Source organism: Arachis stenosperma, chromosome 4 (genome assembly GCF_014773155.1).
Source record: "Arachis stenosperma cultivar V10309 chromosome 4, arast.V10309.gnm1.PFL2, whole genome shotgun sequence".
Lineage (NCBI taxonomy): Eukaryota > Viridiplantae > Streptophyta > Magnoliopsida > Fabales > Fabaceae > Arachis > Arachis stenosperma.
The window spans coordinates 64563-87232 of record NC_080380.1 but is presented as its reverse complement, the minus strand read 5'-3'; the positions used below and the strand labels follow the sequence as shown (position 1 = coordinate 87232).

The window sequence follows — 22670 nt, the reverse complement described above, 5'->3', positions numbered from 1 at the left end:
AATAATAAAAGATCACTTTTTACTAAAAAAATATTAAATAATATCAAAAATATGTTTTGATTTTTAAATGATAAATTATAAGATTTGATTTTCATATGTTATAAAAATATTATTTTTATATAAAATGTGATAAAAAAATATTTTTTAAATAAAAATTATCATAAAATAATATTTTTAACATAGTTGCCATACATACATACATATATATATATATATTATGGTTTAAGGTTTGGCACTGGCAATGGCAACTAACCGCGGCTAGATTTTATTTTTTTCGGGTCAGGGTAACCACAGCTAGTTAGATTTGATATGAGTCTCACCTTCCCACGTACTCCTTCATCCAAGCAGGGGTCGTTTTGGGTCGGTACTCTTGGGCCGGTTGATCTTAGCCCAATTTCTTCCCTCTTTAATGCAGGTACTTCTCCAACTTGTAGCCCCGGTTTCTGTCATTACCTGGGCTGTTGTAAGTTGTAACTCACTCAAGTCCATCCAGGTGGCTTCCTAACGTGCCATTCCTTCCAGTCCACGAGAGCTTGGGTCTCAGAGCCTCTAGGTGTGGCAAGCGTGCGGCGAGCAAGTATGGCAGCTGGCTGAGGTTGGAGAGACCATGGCAGGGCAGGCGACTCCGACGGGGAAGACTTTTTCTTCTTCGCCATTCAATAATACGTACTCAATGTTTTCTTCCTAATTCTAATATCTCGTTCATTTACTTGTAATTTACGATTGCATCCATACTATACTAGAGTAACAGTTGCTCATCAATTTTGTTCTTGCTTCAAGTTTCATATATGATTCTTTTGCTTATCAACTTTATTCATAAAATGTTATCAACTTATTTTGAACAACTTTTTAATTATTGTAGCATTTTCTTTTTTTTTCCCGGATTTAATGTTGAACAATTTATACTTGATTTACATTAAAATTAGTGTTTTTCATGATATTCAAATCCGTGCAACAAGGCTCTTGTTGTCGTTTCTTTTGTTATGCATTTTCTATGTTTGGGTTGATAGAGGAATAATTACGTAGAAACATCACATGAAAAATGGCTGTTATATTTTCTTGCAGGGTCATGTTTTCCGTGTGATATATATACATGTATTTAGTTCCAATGGATACTGCGACCCAGCCCAACCAGTTTTCTCAAACTATGGTAGGATTAGGATCTAGAAACATAAAATGTGGAATGCCTAGTGATGATCAGAGTTTTCTCTTGTACTTCATTATGGCTACCTACTTTGGTCCTGATATTGAAGGGCAGAGCCCCAGAAAATCTGTGCTGCAAAGAATAGCCGAGGGACTTCCCCCATACACATATGATGAACTAACCGGTTCTTTCATGAAAAGAGTGAAATTGGAGCGTGTTTACTACTACGTACTTAGGAAGGCTGATAAATCACTTATTGTTACATTGCCCTTCCTGCGCCGATTCTTTGAAGGCAATATATCCGACCAAGGGCAAGATGGTGCTTTGAATTACCCTGAGTTCCTTGATTTGTTTCCACTTGAGTTGCATCCTCAATGTCGCTTCAAAAGTCGAAACAAAATCATCGAGAACATTGTATTTATTAACAACCCAGAAATCTTCCAAATTAATCCAGAGGAAATTGAAAGGTTCAAGAGGCTAAGTAGACTAGAGGACTTATATGTGGACATAGATGCTGCAGGATTGCATGCCACCCTTGGTGATAATGTTCCATACAACATGTCAGTGGGGAAGTCAGAGCCTAATGGAAACATGCCTGCCATCCCATCTTGTAGTAGTTCTCAAAAAGAAAGAAGCAGTGATGAGTTTTCTGAGTTTCAGGATCCTATGCAACATGTCCATGTTGTGGCACCTATAAGTAGTGTGCCGTATAGTGGTACAAATTTGATGTACAGCTACATGGCTCCATTGCAACCTGAACATGATACTGACGCTGATAAAATTGGTCCGGCTATGTTATTCCTTCCTTCTCACCCAACTCAAAAGGAGTGGTCAGATATTGTTGCTGCTACCAAGAATGGATTTGCATTGACTGGAAGTGCAGTTACGGGGCAGGTAGGTCCAATCATAGGACTTATGGACATTGGAGAGTGTGAAGACTCGTACCTATTTCGTGTGTCTCTCCCTGGGGTGAAGAGGGAAGAAAGTAAGTTTCACATTGGATTGTTAGGATTTTCCTGTTACATTAATTGGCATTCATTTAGCTCTAAGATTGTACTACATATTTGCATGGGATGGCCATAGATACCTATATTAGGCATTTCTCTTTCATGTTTTTGGTGTACCTTCACTTCCCCTAGCTTGCTAATAACCTAAATAACTGCCAAACTTGAAACACAAACACAGATAGCATTATTTGCAACTTGCAAGTAGTTAAAATGTGCATCCACTATCATAATAAACTAACATCAACAGGGTTGGCTTACTTGAGTTGTCATTAAACCATGCCTTGCCATAATTGATGAATCTATGTCTAACCCTAGTCATGGTAAACCATGATCAGAAGGCAGGCCAAGTAAGTCAAATTTAGTTGCCAGGTTGAGATTTGATATCATTACTTATGAATCTAGATATTTTATCTTTGGTGATTGCATTCACCATTCACTGATACACTACGGTCTGCCAAAAAGTTGTTATTAATGATGTAAGAGTGTGGTCATATCTGCATAATATTTGAAATGAGAATTCTGTTAAAGATGTTTTTGTCTTTATTTTCTTATATCTCACAATTTCCTACCACAAATGAAAATAGCAAACGGAAAGAAGAAAATGATACACTTGTATTTTTAATTTACATGCATTTTGATGTTTCAGCAATCCCAATAGGTACTTTGCTAATTCAAAAATATGGATTATTCACTGATGGGCTACTGTATTCCTAATAGTTTGTTCTTTTATTTGTTTGTCATGCTGCCTCAAAGATTTCATTACGGATAGGTAACAATATGCTATGAATTTATAAATGCAGGGGAATTCAGCTGTGAGGTTGACTCTGATGGTAAAGTGTTGATACGCGGAGTAACGACAACAGGGGAGAAGACTGTGGCCAGATACAATCAGGTGTTTGAAATGCAAACTCACAACCTTTGTCCACCGGGCCATTTCTCCATTGCTTTTCGGCTACCTGGCCCTGTTGATCCTCATCAGTTTTCGGGTAACTTTGGCACTGATGGTATTCTTGAAGGAATTGTTATGAAAGGGAAATAAATGTACATGATCAAATGGATGTGGTTTCGAGTGACAAAATTCCTGTGTAGTGTCTGTATTTTGTGTGTGTTGTTTTGATCAATCCGACTATGAAACATCTTCTCCATTTTGGCTGGTAACCTTTGACCACCACATCTTTGCATGTCTGATCAATAGTTATTCCTTGTTGAGGCACTACAATAGGAGAGAATTTATCCTTTGGCATTTGATTTTAAGTTGAAATTTGCCAATGCATAGAAGAGAAAGCTTGATAGAGTGACAGACAAAGTCCTGAGTTCATCTATTATCATCAAATTTCGTCTCCGTTTCTTCAAAATATGCATCAAGTCTCTCTCTAACTTTTCCTTTTGGGCCCTAGGGTGAAATAGTTATAGGTAAGTGAAATGGTTCTAAAATTGATAGTCAATACAATATTCAAGTAAAATCATGTATATTAATTGTTGGGGAATACTCACATGAAGACATCTTTATATGAAGATGACATTGTGAACCCTTAGATAATTAATTAAATATATTTAATCAATTTTATCAACTCATCCAATGGTTTATAATGCTATCTTCATGTGAAGATATCATCATAGGAGTATCCACCTTAATTGTTTCCTTAATAAAACTCGCATGTATACAAGTATCCAAGTGTGTGAAGAAGGAAGATATGGTACATTGGGCCGAACTTGCAATTTGCAGTATCATGAACAAAGATAATTTCATGGTATAGATTTGTATCCTAGATTTGAACTATTAAATTATCCTAGTTTATGATTCAGCAAGATGGCGCGATGATGTTGCTCTGTACTAAAGTTATCGTCATTAGCAATGCTTGAACTTTGAATTTTTCCACCAAGGTTATCGTCATTCATGAACAACAACAATGTTAAGTATTCGGTACTCAAAACCAATGTTATAATAATAATAATAACTAGTTGGACTCTTTTGGTACTCAAAACCATGTTAAGTATTCGGTTATCTTTTTTTTTTTTTTTTGTCTTCCTTTGGACATGAGTAGTCGGTTATCTAACCCTAATATAGTTATATTAGTTCTTTCCATGACATCCTTCCACGGCAGCCATGGAAATATCTAGTCAATTTCAAGAAACCAAAATATTAAATCAAGATACAACATACTTCTGAATGACGTGCATCCTTTCATTATTTTCAAATGTTAATTGCGTTTAGACAAGGCTACTTCCTACCATGACAATGCTGTATTTGCCTATTGGAATGAGCAAAATTCACCGGAAAAAACAAAGGCAGCTAAGTCAGACAAAAAATTTGACGTCAACTACAACAACAGAGTTATGCTTAAAGCATTATTTATTTTGGCTGCCTTTATTAGAAGGGTCGCAAAGATGTTTAACCATTTACAAATGGGAAGCAAAACCTATCAAAACTAATCCAAAATTATTAAACAAAATGAAAAGGAGGGGAATAAAATCTTCACCTGGGCAACTAAGGAATGTCCCATGTCAGGAGGAAAAACTAAATCTACAATTTAGATGGCGTACTATAGGAAATATATTATACATGAAACCCTTTTTTTCACAGAAGTAAAACCAACCACCTTCGGAAATCTGATGACAGAGTACAATAACTTGAATGACAGCATCAGCAACGCCAACTTGCTGGGATTTTTTAACTAGAGAAAGAAACCTTTTTGGAGTTTCCAATCACCAAAAAGCAAGAGAAATTACAATTCTCGGCACAACTGGTACTTCTTCCTAACCAGTTTGAGTTGTAGAGGCAGACACTGGAATGCCACTGCCATCGTCAGCTTTAACTACACCCACAGGGCAAGCGGAGCCAGAAGTTACTCTACTGGCAATTGTAGCTTCATTATTACTCTCATCCAGGCGAACAACTTGAGCAAAGCTCTTTGACATCTGCTTCATGAAATCACCGCTAATGTTAGCAGGACCCCTATGCTCACTTTCTCCAACTAGTCCGACAGCCATCATACTGCTCTGTTGCCTTGCCTTCCGTTCCTGCATAGCCTTCTGTCGATCTTCATAAAATTCAAAATCATCTAAGATAGATACATCGGTTTCGTAGTTCTTCAAAATGGTCAACATTTCAATTCCCTGTTGCAATTTCACCTGAAATGTACCCAAAAAAAGAAAAAACCAAAAAAGATCGAATATATGATGCAATTCTTAATTGATAATGAACTGATTTAATACTCCATTTGCAAGTTCACTGAAGAGAGTGATGCATAAGAGTGACTACATTCACCTAACATATCCATCACCACTCAAAAAACTCAGCTATATGATTGGTAGGGAGATCAGATGGACACAAGTAAACCAGTGAAAACCCAAATAAAGATTGCATAAGTATCCTTTCAAACACAAAGGCCCAATTAAAGCAACAAGCTTGAAAAGTAGGGTAAAAGAAGACGACAACTACTATGGAATATCCTCTATACTGATGTACTGAGCTAACTATCAGTGTGATAATCAGCAAAAAAGACAAACAGAATAAGTGACGTAGTCTGAAAAAGGATAGGTGCTCCACCCTCCCAATTTGACCTATCCCAATCCTTGCCTAAAATAAATAGCCACCTCCCTCAAATCATGGCTTCACATATCAGTTTCTTTTCATATTGCCACATACAGTAAAGTTTTCCGGCAATTAATGGACGAGGGAAAGAGACTTTTCACTACAATTTCTTATTATTTATTATTTGATTATTTATTTATTAAATTAATTCTTTTTATAAATATTGCCTCAGCAGCAACACACCCCCCTCAAATCAAAGGCCTTATAGCGTAGTTATCAATGGGCCCATTTGAGGATTTGCACTCACTATCAATTTCCCTTTTATCTCACAGTACCTCTTCCTCCCTTTACTAGCCTACCCGTATTCTTCACTATCATCCAAGTACCTGAAAAGACAGGTAATAGATAACGTTTAGCTTGTCTACAAATTTGAGAAGGTTTCTCAAGATAATAAGAAGCTCAACTTGTGTCTTCTGGAATTTGATTGAACTACTATTCGACCATCTCCATCTGTCTTTCTCTCCCAAATCTTGCAAGTGTAAAACTAGATTACAAAGTAAGCCCTAAAAGCATCATTCATAAACTCATTCACAACAAAAGATCCACCCTTCCTACCTCTTGTGTATCCCGACTGTTGGTCACAGGCTTGTTATCATTATTTTCAAGAACGATGTGTCGAAACTGACTGTTCGGTACATCTTTAATTATGTGCCACTTCACAGGAAACTGCCCACTCCACTTATCTTGCTGCCAGAAGTCCGCACTCTTGTCAAAATTTACAGGTCCAATCATTTCAGCTACACCACAGAATTGAGCACTAGCATTTACCTGTATGTAGTTGTAACATATATAATTGTTATTAGTTATATGAGAATGAAACACAAAAGCAAGGCAACACTGTAAGTGAAAAATTACAGATCTTTAGCTTTAGTACTTTACTACTAACTAAATTTAAACATGCATAAACCTAAGACACATCTATGCCCTACCCAATTAAATTATAGCTAAAGTATTTCAATCCCATAAATACAAGGTCAAGCACTATCCATCATCCGAACATTTAGTATCTCAGCACAAATGAAAGCACAAACAACACCAATAAGTGTAACAAAAAAATGGGGGAGACCATAACTTCAACTTAAGCATGTTCTATCCAGTAAACAACTAGTATGCATGATTGGAATCAAGAAACTATGAGATATTTAGCTAAGAGGAATACTTCCCTAAACTATCATTCTAAATTTTATCATATGTACATAAATAAGATTTCCTATAGCTAGTTCCTATTATTATTGTGCTCCAGTTATTTCTATAGGCATTGACAAAGGGAGTCTGGTACACAAGCATCCTACATTAAACAGGCTTCCCTTCAAGAAAGAGCTGCACCCAAAGGGTATAGTGTAGGCAGCCTAAATTGAGACAAATGTCAGCTGACTAATTCCATGGCTTAAACCTGTAACCTTGGGGTCATATGAAGACAATTAAATTGTTGCTCATGGCTCTCCTTCAGGAATTGACAATACAGTAACCCACACAACACAAAAAACAGCTGAAGAAATTAGCATATTGACCAATTTGAGAGATCAAGAACTGACTGAAGAGCTTTCCCTATAACCAACCAGAGCATAAACATCAGATTGGAAGAGCTTGCTTGGAAGACATGTCCTTATGTCCAATGGACAATGAGAAGATAATGTTCTACTGGATGGGAATTAAAAGTTATCATAAATGCAGATTGTTCCAATGACACGAAGAGAGATACTTCATATGGTAGCAGAATATTTTCGCTGACAAAAAAGATATGAATATCAGATGGTTACCGAAAAGAAGAGAAATATAGGACAGTGATCTTGCTTCTCTTGTGCTTGGCGATAAGCGGCATCTAGCTTTCTGTTTCCATTTGGTGTACTTGCCCAGACCCCATATTTGATGCTCTTGTGAACATTATCTTCACTATAAGATTTGATGACAAAAAATTTGGCATCCTTGTAATCTGTTGCAAAATCAGGTCGGTTGACTGATTCATTTTGGAACTTAGCAGTAGATGCAGCATTACTTTTACTATTATCAACAGAACTATTTTCAGCTGAAATTTGAGTTTTCAGCTTTGATGCCCTAGGTCCTCGATTTTGTTCGCTAAGTATATCAAGGGTACCATTACAATTGCAAAAAGCAGCATTTGCTCTGCCTTGCCGTCTGCTATTTTCATGAAAAAGGAAGCTCCTGTCATTTGTGCTAAGACTGGAATTGGTGCCTGCAAAGCTAGAAACCTGGTTAGGCAGATAGCCCCTACCATAGGAGTTTGAACCAGATCCAAAACCATACATTGATCGTTGTTGATGAGAAGCCTGCACAGAACAGGAGAGTCAGCACTCAGCACTGTGTCATTGTAATGGCATTGTCTTTTGACAAGTTTTAAGGTTTCACATAGTTGCCAAGGTAGTTGACAAGTTTTAAAGTTTCAGCATTATAAAGAATTTCTTGATAACAAATTCACACTTTGGATCACTGCTCTTCTTTTTCTTTTGTTTGTTCCTTGCCTCACTGCTCTTAAGATGTCATATTAATCAGAACCAAGAATCCATTTCCACCATTTAATTCAATGAAAATCCACTGGAATTTTGTTTTCTTTAACACACATACAAGCATTGCTAGTCAAGCTGCTTTTCAACAGAGAAAATCTAGATACTGATAAATCACAAGGGTGCAGTATGGACGTGGGACATCTATAAACAGGATAAGAAAGAAAGATATTTGAATTCAGAAATTAGCAACTAAACAATGTGACGGTTTGCAAGATAATGAACAAGTATTAGAATTTAGAACACACCATTCCAACACTCTGGCCAAATGAGCCAATCGAGCCAATTGGTTGTGGAGAAACAGATGGTGATAGAGGCATTAGAGACCTGTGCCTTTCTGAGGGTTTCGAGCAATCTGACCAGATTCCACCAGATCTTGGTCCATCAAATCCTTGCTGGGATTCATGAAAACCAAACGAGCCAGGTGCTAAAGAAAAACTGCCTCTGCCAAAAGATCCCACTGATGGATAGCCTGGTCTTGGTCCAAAAAACATGCTATCAACCTGTTGATCAATGCTTACAAGGTTGGTGATCTCTGGCTGTGAAACTGGAGTTGGTGAATTGAGATATGGTAAGCTGGGAGGAACTAGTTGATGATAATAAGGTGGCCCGGTGTATGGAAATTGCTGAGGAGAGTATAACTGTGCATCTCCACCTACAGAAGGCAACGGTGTGGTAACCGGGGAATACGGTCCATATGGCATTTGTGGGTTGAAGCCATATCCAGAATGGAATATAACAGATGGATTTTCATTGTAGACACCCTGATATAAAAGTTAAAACAAATATATGCATCTTATGTTAGGAACACAAACAGAGAGACTGCAGATAAATATGAAAAAGATTCCAGATTCTCACAGGAGATCCAATATCCAATCCCTCAGAATTGACATATGAGGGATATTCATCCCATTCACCATTGGCATTTTCAAATCCTGGGTGCAAAATAACCAAAAATAAGAAAATAACAGAACTCCACACAGCTACTGGACAAAATAAGACAAGCAACACACTTTAAAAAGAAGAACACTAAAGTCACCGTCCATATATATATATATATGAAAAAATATAACTAGCCTGGGAAAAAAGTTAGCAATAGTATGGCTGAATATCGAAGCTGTTCAGTTAACAATATAAATTAGAAATGAGGCAAATAAGGAATAACCTCTGTAATAGAAAGCCTGAGCCTGGGGAGCAAAGACATTTGGTGGGTACAAAGGACGATCTCCACCAGAACCAAAAGGTCCTGATTGACTTGTGATTTCTCTTGAATGACCTATAGCTGCTGTGCCCTGAGAAGAGTTAGAAGATATTGACCTCTCAGGTATAGATGAATGAAGCTGGACAAGAGAGAAGAAAAGAGAAGAGAAGAGAAGAGAATAGAAGAGAAGAAAAATTAAAGAGGAAACAGGTTTTAGAAAGAACAAGGAAAAATTAAAGATAACATAGAACACTGGAGTAGGAATTATGAACCACTACCTGATCCTTCATGTTATCTGATTCAGCTGATATCTCTTCTGCATACAAGATCAGTATGCTCAGTGACTTAGTATAGTGGTAGAAACACAAAGGTGGTACAAATTATTGACCAACCAAAGCAAAATTTGGGGATGAACTCGAACAATTAACTACATGTGAACAAATCCATAGCTGCAAACCTATGCACACACGATGGATAAGGAACACAAATATACTTCAAAAATTAGAAGCAGGCATGTGAGTAACCTGGCCGCAATGCTTCAACGGAATGAAAACACAATTAAGTATGCTAAATTCCCAAATAAAAAAAAAAAACAAACACCATTCAGCTTTTTGTTCCCTCCTGCTGTTGACAATTTAGACCAAGGTTGCCAAATCAGAGAGAAGGAGATGCTTGGCAAAGAGGGCAAACATACCTCTTGTACTTTCTAACCCAAAAAACTTTATTTACTATGCTGATAAACTATTTATAGTAGCTCAATTATCAAAGTTATCACACTGGTCAATTTGCAGGTAAAAAAATCTTATTCGAGGCAATTAACTATGAATAATAAAGTGATCCAATCAGGTATTATAATAAGAGAACAGAAAAATAATAGAATGCCATATGAACACCTAAAGCTAATGCATTACCTAGATCCCAAGATCTAGAAGAAGAAGAAGAAGAAGAAGAAGAAGAAGAAGAAGAAGAAGAAGAAGAAGAAGAAGAAAAGAAAGAAGCTTTCACAGTTTAATCGAAGGGAATCGTAGCATCAAACACAATCTAACAAGAAATAACTTGCATATCGAATTATTGAACATATATGCAACTTTCACAGTTTAATCATTGACTTGTCAAGAGAGAAAGAAGGCTAAGGAAGCTCAAGATTTAAATACTAAAACAGTGAAGGAGAATATCGTTTTTCACGTACCGACGGTATGATCCGGACCCTGCGATGGTTGGGTTGCCGCCATGAATCCGAAGAGGAACGATCTTCGAAAACCCGCACAAGAATCTCACCAAAACACGGGTTACATTACACGCCGTGCCAATCTCGTTCATATTCATCCAAAGTCAGTAATTTAAGAAATTCGCACAGTTTTACTCATGAATTTAATTTTCTTGTATCTATTACTTAAAAATTATTTAAATGTATAAATTTAATTCTCTACCAAAAAAATTGTATAAATTTGATTGAATAAGTACTAAAAATTTGTATCGCATTAATATATTAAAATTAAATTCTTAATCCATTCTGTAAAAATTGATATAAGATTAAACATAGAGAATTAATAGTTTTCGTCTTTACTAATTAGTAATTACTATATATGTTTAAAAATATGACTTAGTAAAATGAAATTAGATAAATATTAATAGAATTATATAATTTATAATTATTTTAATATTTAATTTTAAAAATTATATTAATGCTTAAAAATTAAAACATTCAAAATATTAATAATCATACAAAATATACACTATATTTATTATATATAATGGAGATATTGAAAGAATTAGTGTCCAATCTTTTTTAAATAAAAAATATCCATTGTTATATATAATTTATAAAAGAATGTTATTTTCAAAATTAAAATCCAAATTTTTTTAGTTAAATTATAAAGCAATTATTATCTCAGTCAATTCAATCTTTATTATTTTTATACACATTTAATAAAGAAGAGTGAGTCAATAAGCACATTAGGTTAGGTTGTATTTGCACATGATACTAAAACATGAAAACGAATATAAAATTATATTTAAATAAAAAAAATATAAATTATGTTTAACAGATGAAACATAAAAAAAATTATTGTGTCATGAGATATTAAATTAATATATCAGTCATGAATTTTGTATCTAAATTCATTCAAGTTGGCCTAACACAAAAAAAAAAAACTTAATATCATTAAATGAAACGTGAAATATAGCCGTCCAACACACACGAAATGACCGCTCTTATCCAACGATTCTTCTCTTCTTCTTCTTCTCTTCTCCCCGTGCTTCTTCTTCTTCTCACACTCGTTTACGCACGGAGCTTCTTCTTCGCCTTCTTCTTCGCGTTTCTTCTCCTTCTTTTTCGCGTTTCTTCTTCTTCACGTATTTTCTCCTTATCGTCATTATTTTGTTGTTGTTGTTACTGTATCTTTTTGTCTTTTCCTCCTTCTCTCTGACGAAGAAGTAGTTGAAGGTGAGGAGGAAGAGTTTTAAATTGTGCAAAACAGAAATGAACCGAACACGTCATTATAGTGAAATAATTGTATAGTAATGAGTGAACAAAACATAATACAACATATAAAATCAAATTCAAACAGCTTTCTGCATAATGAACCGAACCACATACTCATGGTGAAATAATTGTATAGTACTGAGTGAACAAACATAATACATTATATAAAATCAAATTCAAACAGCTTTCTGCATAATGAACCGAACACAGTACTCACGGTGAAACAATTGTATAGTAGTGAGAGAACGAAACATACTCCATTATATAAATTCAAATTCAAACAACTTTTTGCATAATGAACCAAAAACGTCATTATGGTGAAACAATTCTATAGTATTGAGTGAACAAAACATAATCCATTATATAAAATCAAATTCAAACATATTTCTGCATGATGACCCAAAACACATACTCACGGTGAAACAATTGTGTAGTACCCCGTGAACGAAACATAATCCATTATACAAAATCAAATTCGAAACACCTTTATCTACAATTTAGATATTATCAATTCAATTCAATTCAATTCAGATTCACAATACCTCCGTCCATTCAATTCAATTCAAATAAAATTAGCAATTATATTCCATTGAATTTGATTCAAAATTGAATAATCCAAACCTCATCAAATTGATTCGTTTTGGAAGAATAATCCAAATCGCTCTCATTCAATTAATTTGAAATTGATTCATTCATTGTTTCGATTTAGAAGTGAAGATCGAAGAAGAAAACGAAGAAGAAGAACGATGAAACTCATTACGTTGAAATCAATGCAGATCAATAAAGAAGAACGCGAGTAGAGAAAAAAAAGAAAAACAATCAATAAAACGCGAATAGAGGAGAACGACGAAGATTATTACGTTGAAGAAGGAGGAGGAGGAGGAGGAGGAGGTTTAGGTTGTAGCAGAATTTACGTTGAGTAAAGGTTTATCACGAAGCAAAGAAAATTTACGTTATATGTGACGCGTGTATGACAAACGAGTGAAAGGGTGGGAGAGGCGCGTTTGGAAAAAAGAACTTGGATGAATTATTTACATAAATGTGACCTCTCCTGTTAATATATATTGTATCTTTTTTTTTTCAGAAATAATTTGTAAGATATTGAATAGGGACACAATTTATTTTTTTTTTCTTTTATTGTCACTATCAATATTTTATAATTACATTTTTTAACATTTTATTTTCTTTTTAAAATTTTGTGTGAAAGAAAAAAGTAAAATAAATTTAACTTATTATTATTTATTTTATCTTATATTTAGTTTATCATCAAATAAAATACAAAAATATTGATTTTTGTCTTTGTCTATTGTGTTGTTGTGTTTTATTTTATCGTCAGTCTCTTGTTTTATTTTATTTTCAAAAATCAATGCAACTTACACTTTGTTTGAATAGATAATGGAAAATAAAAAAAAAGAAGGAAAAATGAAAAAAATAGAAGAAAAAATAATTTTTTATGTGTTATTTGGATAAAAAAATAAAAAAAAATAAAGAAAATTTTTTTATTTATTTAAATAAAAAAATAATAAAAAATTATAATTGAGTAAAATTATATTAATACCTTTATATTTTTTATTTTTTTATTAATTAAAAGGTGACTTAATAATTTTGTCCATATTTGCATCTTTTTTTTGTTTTCATCACATCTTTGAAAAAAAAATTGATAGATTCATACCATTATTTTTTTTTCCACTCAATTTGTTTCTATCTAAACAACAAAAAAAAAACATTTTATCCATTTTTTCTTTCTTTTTATATTCCCAATCCAAACATTATGTTAGTGGCAAGACTGTACTCGAGAGGCAGTTAGTAGAAAAAATTTAAGCAAGGATTTCGAAAATTAAAAGAGAAAATTAAGTAAATTAAAGCAAAAAAATGTTTGATCTAAGTAATTAAATAATAGGTAGTTGTAAATTACAGTTAATTCTCGATAACGATATCAAAAATTTGATTGTAGATTTTTTAATACTACAACTTAACTGACAAGTATACCGAGTCGTACTAAGTAATAATTTATGTGAGTTAGTATTAATTCCACAAAAATTAATAGATTAAGCAATAATAATTAAATGATTAAGCTAATAAGACAAGCAAACAAGAGTATTTTGATTTCTAAATTGCTTCAAATAGAATTTAGAGAATTCAAATAAACAAACAGTGAATGGATTGTGAATTTAATACGAGAAAACAGTTAAGGCTTATATATATATTGATTACATGTTAATGTTAAGACATCAATAAGTTTTATAAGATTTGATGTGATACATTTGGCATATAATGCATTCATTCAATTATATTGGTGCATTTAGATATTTAGATTGAGTTAAATTATATTCTAAGAGTATATATTAATTAAGATGATAAATTAAAATTTTTTAATTGAAAATATAAAAGTTTAAAATTTTAATATATTTGTTTTATATTTATTGAAATAAAAATTTAAAATTTTTTACCAAAGTAATCTTTTCATAGTTCACATATTATCGAAACCTATTTTCTAAAAATAAAAAATTAAAAATCAATATTTTTTAAAGTAGTTAATAATTAATCATTAAAAAAAAACATCTAAAACTAAAAATAATAAAACCATCCAAAACTTAAGTAATAAAAGCATTTGAAAGCAAGAAAGATAAAACCAATTTAGAATATAGAATTTAAAATTTATAATTTATAATTTAAGATTTATAATTTAAAATTCAGGGTTTATAATTTATAATATAGAATATATAGTGCTAGCATAAAGGTTAAGAGAAGATGGGTAAATGAGTAATTTAAAAATTTTGATTTTGATTTTATGATTTTTTAACCAGATCAATACTTTTTGATTGATTTGTTGATTAAATTCTTGATTGAATGGTGTTGATTCTTTAGTATTATTTTTTAAATAATAAATTTAAAAACTTATTATTTTTATTAATTAGATAACACAATAACACATAAGTGAACATATGTATAAAAAAATTTTATGCTATTAGTATAAAAAATACATTGAACTTTTATTCTTGTAAAATATTCTAATTTTGGTTTTGGTTTATGCAAAGAAAAAATGGTTTTAGTAAAGCAAAATTAAAAAGTATTTTTGCTCGTTCTAACATGTGTATTTCTTTTGCTAAGAGGAAGATATGATGTGATGAAGTAAATATGTTCCAAATCAAATATCATATAGGATAGAACTTACAATGATCCTTGTTATTTAAATGTAATATTTTGATGTGTTTTAGCTACTTATTAAAAAGAGATTTTACTTCGTATTATATGTAATTGGATAAATTACACTTTATTTTAATTTGTGTTGTTTAGATTAAAAATTAAATATATCTAGCTTATAATAAAATTTTTATGATTTAGATTTCTTGAATTTCTTATTTTTAGATTTATTTTGTGATTATCATCTTTTGTGATGTGATTATATTTAAAAAAAATAAATCTCATAAAATAAAGCAGCTCATAGTCACCATTTTAAAATACATTTTAAAATAGGGTGACTATACATAACCTATGGTCATGGTTTTAATCAGGGGTGACCATAGATAAGGCTATGGTCACGATTTTAAGGAGGGGTGATCATAGAGGCTATGGTCACGGTGAAAGCCATGACCATAGATAAGGTTATGATCACAGTTTTAAGAAAGGGTGACCATAGATAAAGCTATGATCACGGTTTTAATGAGGGGTGACCATAGATAAGGCTATGGTCACGGTTTTAAGGAGGGGTAACCATAGAGGCTATGGTCACGATAAAAACCGTGACCATAGATAAGGTTATAGTCACGGTTTTAAAGAAGGGTGGCCTTCACCGTGACCATAGATAAAGCTGTAGTCATGGTTTTAAGGTGGGGTGACCATAGAAGTTATGGTCACGGTTTTCGCCATGACCATAGATTAATCTATGGTCACGGTTAAAAATCTGGCCTAAAGTGTCAGAATTTGAAAATTGTAATCGTAATTATAGATAAAAAAAAATGTGACTATAGACCTATGGTCACGGTAAAAAATCGTGACCATAGATCTATAGTCACCCTAACTGTGACCATAGGCCTTTTTTTTTTAGTGATTAACAGTTCAGCTAGCTAATAGTTCATATCAAATTTATCAATCAATTTTTTTTAATAAATCATTTATGTATAATTGTATATATATAATTTAAGTGGTAGTTAGTATTTACGAGCCCTGAAGCTTATCATATAATTAAGTCATGGGAAAAACAAGCAGATGTCACTCGTTCTTACCTCGATAAAGCTGTCAAGAAGATGAAAAAATGGACAGATAAGAAGAGGAGGCATGCAAGCTATCAAGTGGGAGACAAGGTAATGATCAAACTTCTTCCACAACAATTCAAAGTCTTTCGCAAAGTTCATAAGGGTTTAATCGGCAAATACAAAGGGCCATTTGAGATTATTGGATGTGTTGGGGAGGTTGCTTACAAAGTACAACTCCCTCCCTCTATGAAGATCCACTCGGTCTTTCATGTGAGTATGCTTAAACCATATCATGAAGACCAAGACGAACCGAGTAGAGGTGACTCGAGTCGTGCCCCGCCCGTGGTGATTAGATCATTTGATAAAGAAATCGAAGAGATCTTAGCTAATCGCATTGTGCGACGAAGAGGGGTACCACCAAGTTTCCAATAGTTGATCAAGTGGAAAGGACTCCCGATAACCGAAGCTAGCTGAGAAACTCGTGAAGATCTATGGCAATTCCAATAACACCTACGACGCTATCATGAACAGAACGCGATGAGGACGTATGCGCATTAGGTGGGGGAGAATGTTACGGTAAATTTTAGAAGGTTAAATTTAACAGTATTTATATAATTTTCTGAAGTGTTCGAGAATGTTCTAGATGGTTCTGGAACATTCTAGAATGTCCTAGAAGGTCGCAGAATACCCTAGAAGGTTCTAGAAGAGTGTAGATGTATATAGAAGTATAAAGAGTGGTATGAAATAATTTAGAAACATTTAGAAAGTTGTGGTATATAGATATTTGTAAAGAAGATTCTAGATGATTAATTTGGATCGTGGATTAGATTTAATCTTAACCATCCATTAAGGAGGTGGATGGCTATAAATAGGGGTGAGAGTTAGAGTTTGTATGTGTGAATCATTTGTAATGAACACTTGAGCAATAAAGTGTTCTTTCCACCAAAACTTCATTTCTCTTGTGTTCTTAGCTTTTTTGCTAAATACTGGGGGTTAGGCTGACTTGGTCTTAGCTCAAGAGGTTGAGTAAATTCGAGTGCCGGCACGGTAGCGTTGGAGTGTGTCCAAGGTCGTGACAATTTGGTATCAGAGCAAGGTTCGAGAGGGAGCACAAGTCGCTTGTGGGTATGACTTCTAGTATCACCATGGAGCATGTTGAGTCTCAAAGGGGAAGAAATGCTATTCTTTCTCAATGGAGAGGCAAGAAAGTCCGTTCTTCAAGTGAGCCTAGAAATAAGGACTCTAACTTCTTAGAAGAGAGAGTTTCTGTGTTGGATAATGTTTTATCCTCTATGGATGAGCGTTTTCAAAGGATAGAACATGACAAGGAGTACTTATTTCGGTAAATATTTTTTAAATTATTTATTTTGGTAATTATTAAATTTATTTTATTTATTTAAATAAAAAATCTAAAAAAAATATTAGAGATAACTGAATACTTTTTTACAAATTGAAGGTATTTATAATTAAAAATTTAATTAAATATTTGACCGCATATATTTTCTTAAAAATATTATGTTAATTTTAACATTTTTAACATGTAAAGGATGTAATTACAAAAATAAAGGTAATGTAAAAATTCAATTGAAAAAAAAAATATAGAGACATAATTAAAAATTTGATAAAATTATAAAGCCCAACAGAGTAATTAAACCTTTTTGAAATTAACTTCATACACTAAAGCCATCTTTGAGATTTCACTTATATTAATTACATTTTTAAAATAGATAAAAATATACCACGTTAATTTTTGACTTGTTTTCCATTATATTATCATTCTAAATACTAAATTAATCCTTAATTTTATATTATAGTCTTATTTTTTACTTTTTTTTCCCGAAAAGCATTATTACTTCGAAGGAAGTGAATCCATTTGATAAAAAATTATCTTTTACCATCTCTATTTTTTGAAATGACATTAGAAGTAGCCACACTTCTTTTATTAGTATTTAATTGAAGGGAAATAAAAAAGAAAAAGAGAGAGAAAAAATAAATTAATATAATAAAATAAAAATATAGAGTAAATATAATTATAATCAAGCTTTCTCTAAAAAAGTTTAATTTTTATTTTCATTCTTGTTAAATATGTATTTTTATTTTTTTAAACTATTCACTTATAAAAGTTAGTTAAGAGATGCTAGTAGTTAATACGAAGATAAATTGAAAAAATATGTTAATCCCCTTTTATATTTATTTTATATTAGTGTTAAATATGTTCAGTACACGGACTTATATTTTAATTTAATATGATAAATTGAGAACAATATTTTATAATCATAAATTTTTTAAATTTAGTATAACACTATCATCGTTATTATATAATCAACGTACTGAATAAGTTGTTTTATTTTTATTCAAAGTAAAATACAAATGGAACAGTTTAAAATTTATAATATTCTTGAACTATAAGCAAAGAGATCAGACCTGAAAAAATAAGAATATATATAACTGTAATAGTAGCATGTTAATTTCACGCTAAATTTTATATTATAAGACTAATAAAAATTTATCGACAACCTAGTATTTTACTAACCTCATTAGAAAAATAATTGGGATATGATGTTATGCTCCATGTTACACATTTTATTTCAAGCCTGTAAGTATAGGTATAGAACAAATATTTGTACAAAAGTGTAAATCATAATATGTTACTAAAATAAAAATCTCATTTTTCTTACCTAAATATTATTAAAAACATCTTTGAATACGTCATTTGTTGTTGATGACTTTGGATTGCTGTCTTCATCTATAATTAATTTTTTTAATTTTTTTTCAATATACAAGTTATAATTTATTGATATAGAATTATAGATTATGTTCCTTTTATTTGAGCCAGCTCATGAGCTTTCGGTGAGTCGAGCTTGAGTTTAAGAAATAGACTCGATTATTAATGAGCCGAGCCGTGAGCCAAGCTTAATTTTTGTGAGCCGAGCTTGAGTTTGGTCTAGCTCGACTCAACTCGGCTCACTTCCAGCCCTAGTTCAGGCCATTGTGACTCTTAACTCTTGACAAAACAGCGCAAAATTTAATTACTCATAGGTGAACACTAATTTTGGCAAGTAAAGTCCTGCATGTGATAATGATTTATCACATAGTGAAATACTTTGATTTTTTAATATTTTTCTCCTATAGTATCCCGTCAGCCAATAATGTCCATGTTACATTCCAAATACAATTTAGTTTGCTAATACTATTAGATATCAATAGCATCACAAATAGTTTTCTCAATTGATCACCAAACCTCATTAATAGCTGCAATAAATTTTCTATCATCACGTAATAGTCTACTAAATAGAAAGCATCTTGGAAGTTAGGATATGTAATCCCATTAACTGTCTTAATAGACTCATATGTTATGCAACTTTTTTTAACGATTAACAAAATTCTCATATAGTATATATCACCTGTATCCGGTGGAACATAGTTTAACTTCTAGATAAAATACTCTCTTGTTTCAAATTCTTTGTTGGCCTCCATCCATGCTAACAACATCGTGCATTTTTATTTCTCTTAATTCATGATTTTCTCAAGATTGTCATCGTCTATAGAGATGATATTTTGCTTTCCAGACAAATAAAAGATTAATCTCATCATTGAAGGTCATCTTCGATGAATATCATAAGTCAAAGTTCTCCACACAGCCTCCAATGTAAAGAAATACCTGCAATTATAAAATTGTTTGATTTCATAATATGTTTCTTTTAAGAATGCTTATTTTTTATATTTTTAATATTAATATGCCAATAATAATATTTTAAATAAAAAAATAGAAAAATACTTATCCACTAAAAATATTTTTTTTCCAACAAATTAAAATCTTTCAAGTACAAAAAATTTGAATACTACAAAAATAGTTATAACAAAATGAAGTTAAAATAACAATCTAAATAGAAAATACTAAAACAAAGGTTCTGCAAATCGATTTGAATTGACTGGTCAAATTGATCAAACTGCAAACCGTTGCCAAATACAGTTTGAACAAATGGCAAAATCGGCAAATTTGAAAATCGATGTTAGACCGTCGAATCGGCCAAGAACCAATTAGTCAAACCGAACCGTGACTCGGCCGGCTTTTGAATTTTAACAAAAACACTGCGTTTCGAATGGCAGGGATGGGCAACCCTAAGTTCCCTAACACCTCTTCCCTCTACTCTCTAGCCTCCACAACGCGAAGCAACAGTCTAGAGTCCAAACTCCAGCCCCAATTCGTCTCAACCTCATCGAAGTTGCCGGCGCAAGTCCGTTTAGTCACCACCACCATCCCAGCTTCAAACTTCGAAGGCATCGGCACAACGTCCGTCCAACCAACATCTAGCCATCGCCGTTTGAGTTTCAAAATCGAAGCCACCGTCACCGGTCTCGCCTCTTGTCTCTGTTGCCGATCTCGCTTCCTGACTCCGCCGCGCAGCCACCTCCCGTTGGTGCCAGCTCTGTTCCACACCATTGCATCAGTCACTGTCTTTCCAGTCATTGTCCCCAGCTACTTCCACACCACCGCCAGCTCTGTCCTATTCCAGTTTTCCAGGATTCAGCTTCTAGCAGTAGGTATTATTTTTTTTTTTTGGTAATAATAATTGTTCAACAATTGATTAATTGTTGTTACTTATTAGTTAACTTTGCTATTGAATCATTGATTAATTGTTGAATAATTAATTAATTGTTGTTACTTATTAGTTAACTCTGCTATTGAAACATTGATTAACTATTGTTACTTGTTAGTTGACATTGCTGTTAAATCATTGATTAATTGTTGAAGGCTTGAAGCATTGATTAATTGTTGTTACTTGTTAGTTAACCTTGTTATTGAAGCATTGATTAATTGTTGAAGGCTTGAAGTGGAGAGGGATTATAGAATTTGAATAATAATATTAATAATAATACTAATTACAAAGTAAAAAGAGATTGTAGAATTTTAAATAAGAAAATAGAAAAATATTTATTCATTGAAAACAAATTTTTTTAACAAATTAAAATCCTTCTAGCACAAAAAAAAGTTTAATATTATAAAAATATTTATAACAAAATAAAATTGGAATAATAATTTAAATACAAAATACTAAAACGAATAAATTCAAATATATAGAATAAAATTTTAAAACAAATTCAAATAAATAAATTTACATTAAAGTTAATATTTAAATTTTTAGATTTTATTTTATTCATCTATTATATGTAAGTGCTTATATTTAAAAAATAATAATTGATTATCCATCATCGACTTCTAATTCAACAATATTGTACGTAGTAGACTTGTCATCATTTTTAAGAGTGTTCTCACTCCTAATTTCAGCAAGATATCCAACAACATTTAAAATGGATTAAAATAAAAAATATTTGTTGTCAATAAATTTGTTAAAAAAATACAACCGATATTATTAATGAATTAAATAAATTGATCATTAAATATTATTTTAAACAACAAACTTATAAACTAAATAGGTGTAATATAAACCAGGAGCATTGAGAGTATCAAGACTCACAAAACTAAATCTATATTGTAGGATACTTGACGATTTGAGAAGTCTCTGCACATTAGTACATTGGTTTAAACTCACAAACTATTTCTTCTCTTAGTAAATTCATGAATCGATACACAAGAGTCTTCTTTAACTGAGGGATGTATCCCTCCCTAGAATTGACACACATAAAATCAAAGAAAAAATAAAAATGGTAAATAAACATATTTGAAATATCAATAATACAAATTAAACATTAATTAAAAAATGGCAAAAGCTTCAAATCTTCATCGAGGCAAACCATATCAATTGAGTATGGTAGTAGAGAATTTTTGTAATTTAGTAGTGTCCAACTCTCCATAACCTTATCACTTGTATATTTACACACAAATTCTTGATCATAGAATTGATCTCAACACTTTTATGAATACCAACTGCCACTAAAAAAAGTAGAGAAATTTTAAATAAGGCAAATATGTAAATAAAGTAATTGATTGTTGATAAACGAAATTTTGCATGCCGATTTAGAATTCAAAGATGAATATGATCGTGAGTATAGTCTAACCGACACTTAAACCTCGTACCAAACAATCCTACAATCTATATCCGAGAGTACTAGTCTCCCGAGTCGTCCTCCATTGGAATTGCCAAAGTGTGCATCTTATTGATTAGAAAGCCTTGTTAGAATTCTTTGAAGGTTTTAGCAAAGTAATAAGAAACAAACAATCAATCATTAAAAGACTTGGCTTAGGGTTGGCATTAGAATTCATATCCTTATAATTCATTCAATGATGACAACAATTAGGCTTTGCCTCATTTAGTTATCCTTTAGGTATAAAGGAAAGTCAAATGAAAATAATCAACTTGAGTCACAAGTCCTAGCTTCACCTCATGGGAATCTAGCTTTAGTGCACTCCAAATCAATTAGCAATCCCTAATTCCAAATCAACAATTGACACAACTATTCAACTTCTCCTAATGTCCCAACCCTATGCCAAGTAAGAAATTTCTACTTCATAACTAGTGTTGACATTTTATCAAACATGTGATGAGCAAGAAAGAAA

The 22670-nt window shown here is 32.2% G+C and overlaps 2 protein-coding genes across 7 annotated transcripts; one reads left to right on the top strand and one right to left on the bottom strand.

Moving 5' to 3' along the window:
• The first annotated feature begins 251 nt into the window (after positions 1-251).
• On the top strand, positions 252-3571 carry LOC130976738 (increased DNA methylation 2-like). Of its 2 annotated transcripts, XM_057901664.1 has the most exons (4): positions 252-415; positions 494-666; positions 1066-2129; positions 2952-3571. In XM_057901664.1, exons 3-4 carry the CDS (start codon positions 1094-1096, stop codon positions 3188-3190), a joined length of 1275 nt encoding a protein of 424 aa, XP_057757647.1. In that variant the 5' UTR covers positions 252-415; positions 494-666; positions 1066-1093; the 3' UTR covers positions 3191-3571. The 2 variants fall into 2 exon arrangements, with proteins under 2 accessions (XP_057757647.1, XP_057757646.1); XM_057901663.1 differs by lacking the exon at positions 252-415 and having other exon boundaries at positions 437-666.
• Positions 3572-4461: 890 nt separating this feature from the next.
• On the bottom strand, positions 4462-10794 carry LOC130976736 (YTH domain-containing protein ECT4). Of its 5 annotated transcripts, XM_057901662.1 has the most exons (9): positions 10659-10791; positions 9748-9785; positions 9434-9608; positions 9127-9203; positions 8517-9032; positions 7507-8034; positions 6302-6514; positions 6151-6215; positions 5299-6072 (listed from the first exon to the last, which is right to left on the bottom strand). In XM_057901662.1, the coding sequence occupies exons 1-9, from the start codon at positions 10699-10701 to the stop codon at positions 6042-6044; spliced, it is 1686 nt and encodes a 561-aa protein (XP_057757645.1). In that variant the 5' UTR covers positions 10702-10791; the 3' UTR covers positions 5299-6041. The 5 variants fall into 5 exon arrangements, with proteins under 5 accessions (XP_057757641.1, XP_057757642.1, XP_057757643.1 ...); XM_057901658.1 differs by lacking the exons at positions 5299-6072; positions 6151-6215 and adding an exon at positions 4462-5283 and having other exon boundaries at positions 10659-10794; XM_057901659.1 differs by lacking the exons at positions 5299-6072; positions 6151-6215 and adding an exon at positions 4462-5283 and having other exon boundaries at positions 9434-9560.
• Between the last annotated feature and the right edge of the window lie 11876 nt (positions 10795-22670).

Bases quoted from the DNA above. Each gene is read 5' to 3' on its own strand.
- LOC130976738 (XM_057901664.1), top strand. From the start codon at position 1,094: ATGTATTTAGTTCCAATGGATACTGCGACCCAGCCCAACCAGTTTTCT. The intron at 2,130-2,951 runs GTAAGTTTCACA...TTATAAATGCAG, and splicing joins TGGGGTGAAGAGGGAAGAAA to GGGAATTCAGCTGTGAGGTT.
- LOC130976736 (XM_057901658.1), bottom strand. From the start codon at position 10,701: ATGGCGGCAACCCAACCATCGCAGGGTCCGGATCATACCGTCG. The intron at 9,786-10,658 runs GTACGTGAAAAA...TCTTGTATGCAG, and splicing joins GGGTCCGGATCATACCGTCG to AAGAGATATCAGCTGAATCA. The intron at 9,033-9,126 runs GTGAGAATCTGG...CTTTTATATCAG, and splicing joins GATTGGATATTGGATCTCCT to GGTGTCTACAATGAAAATCC.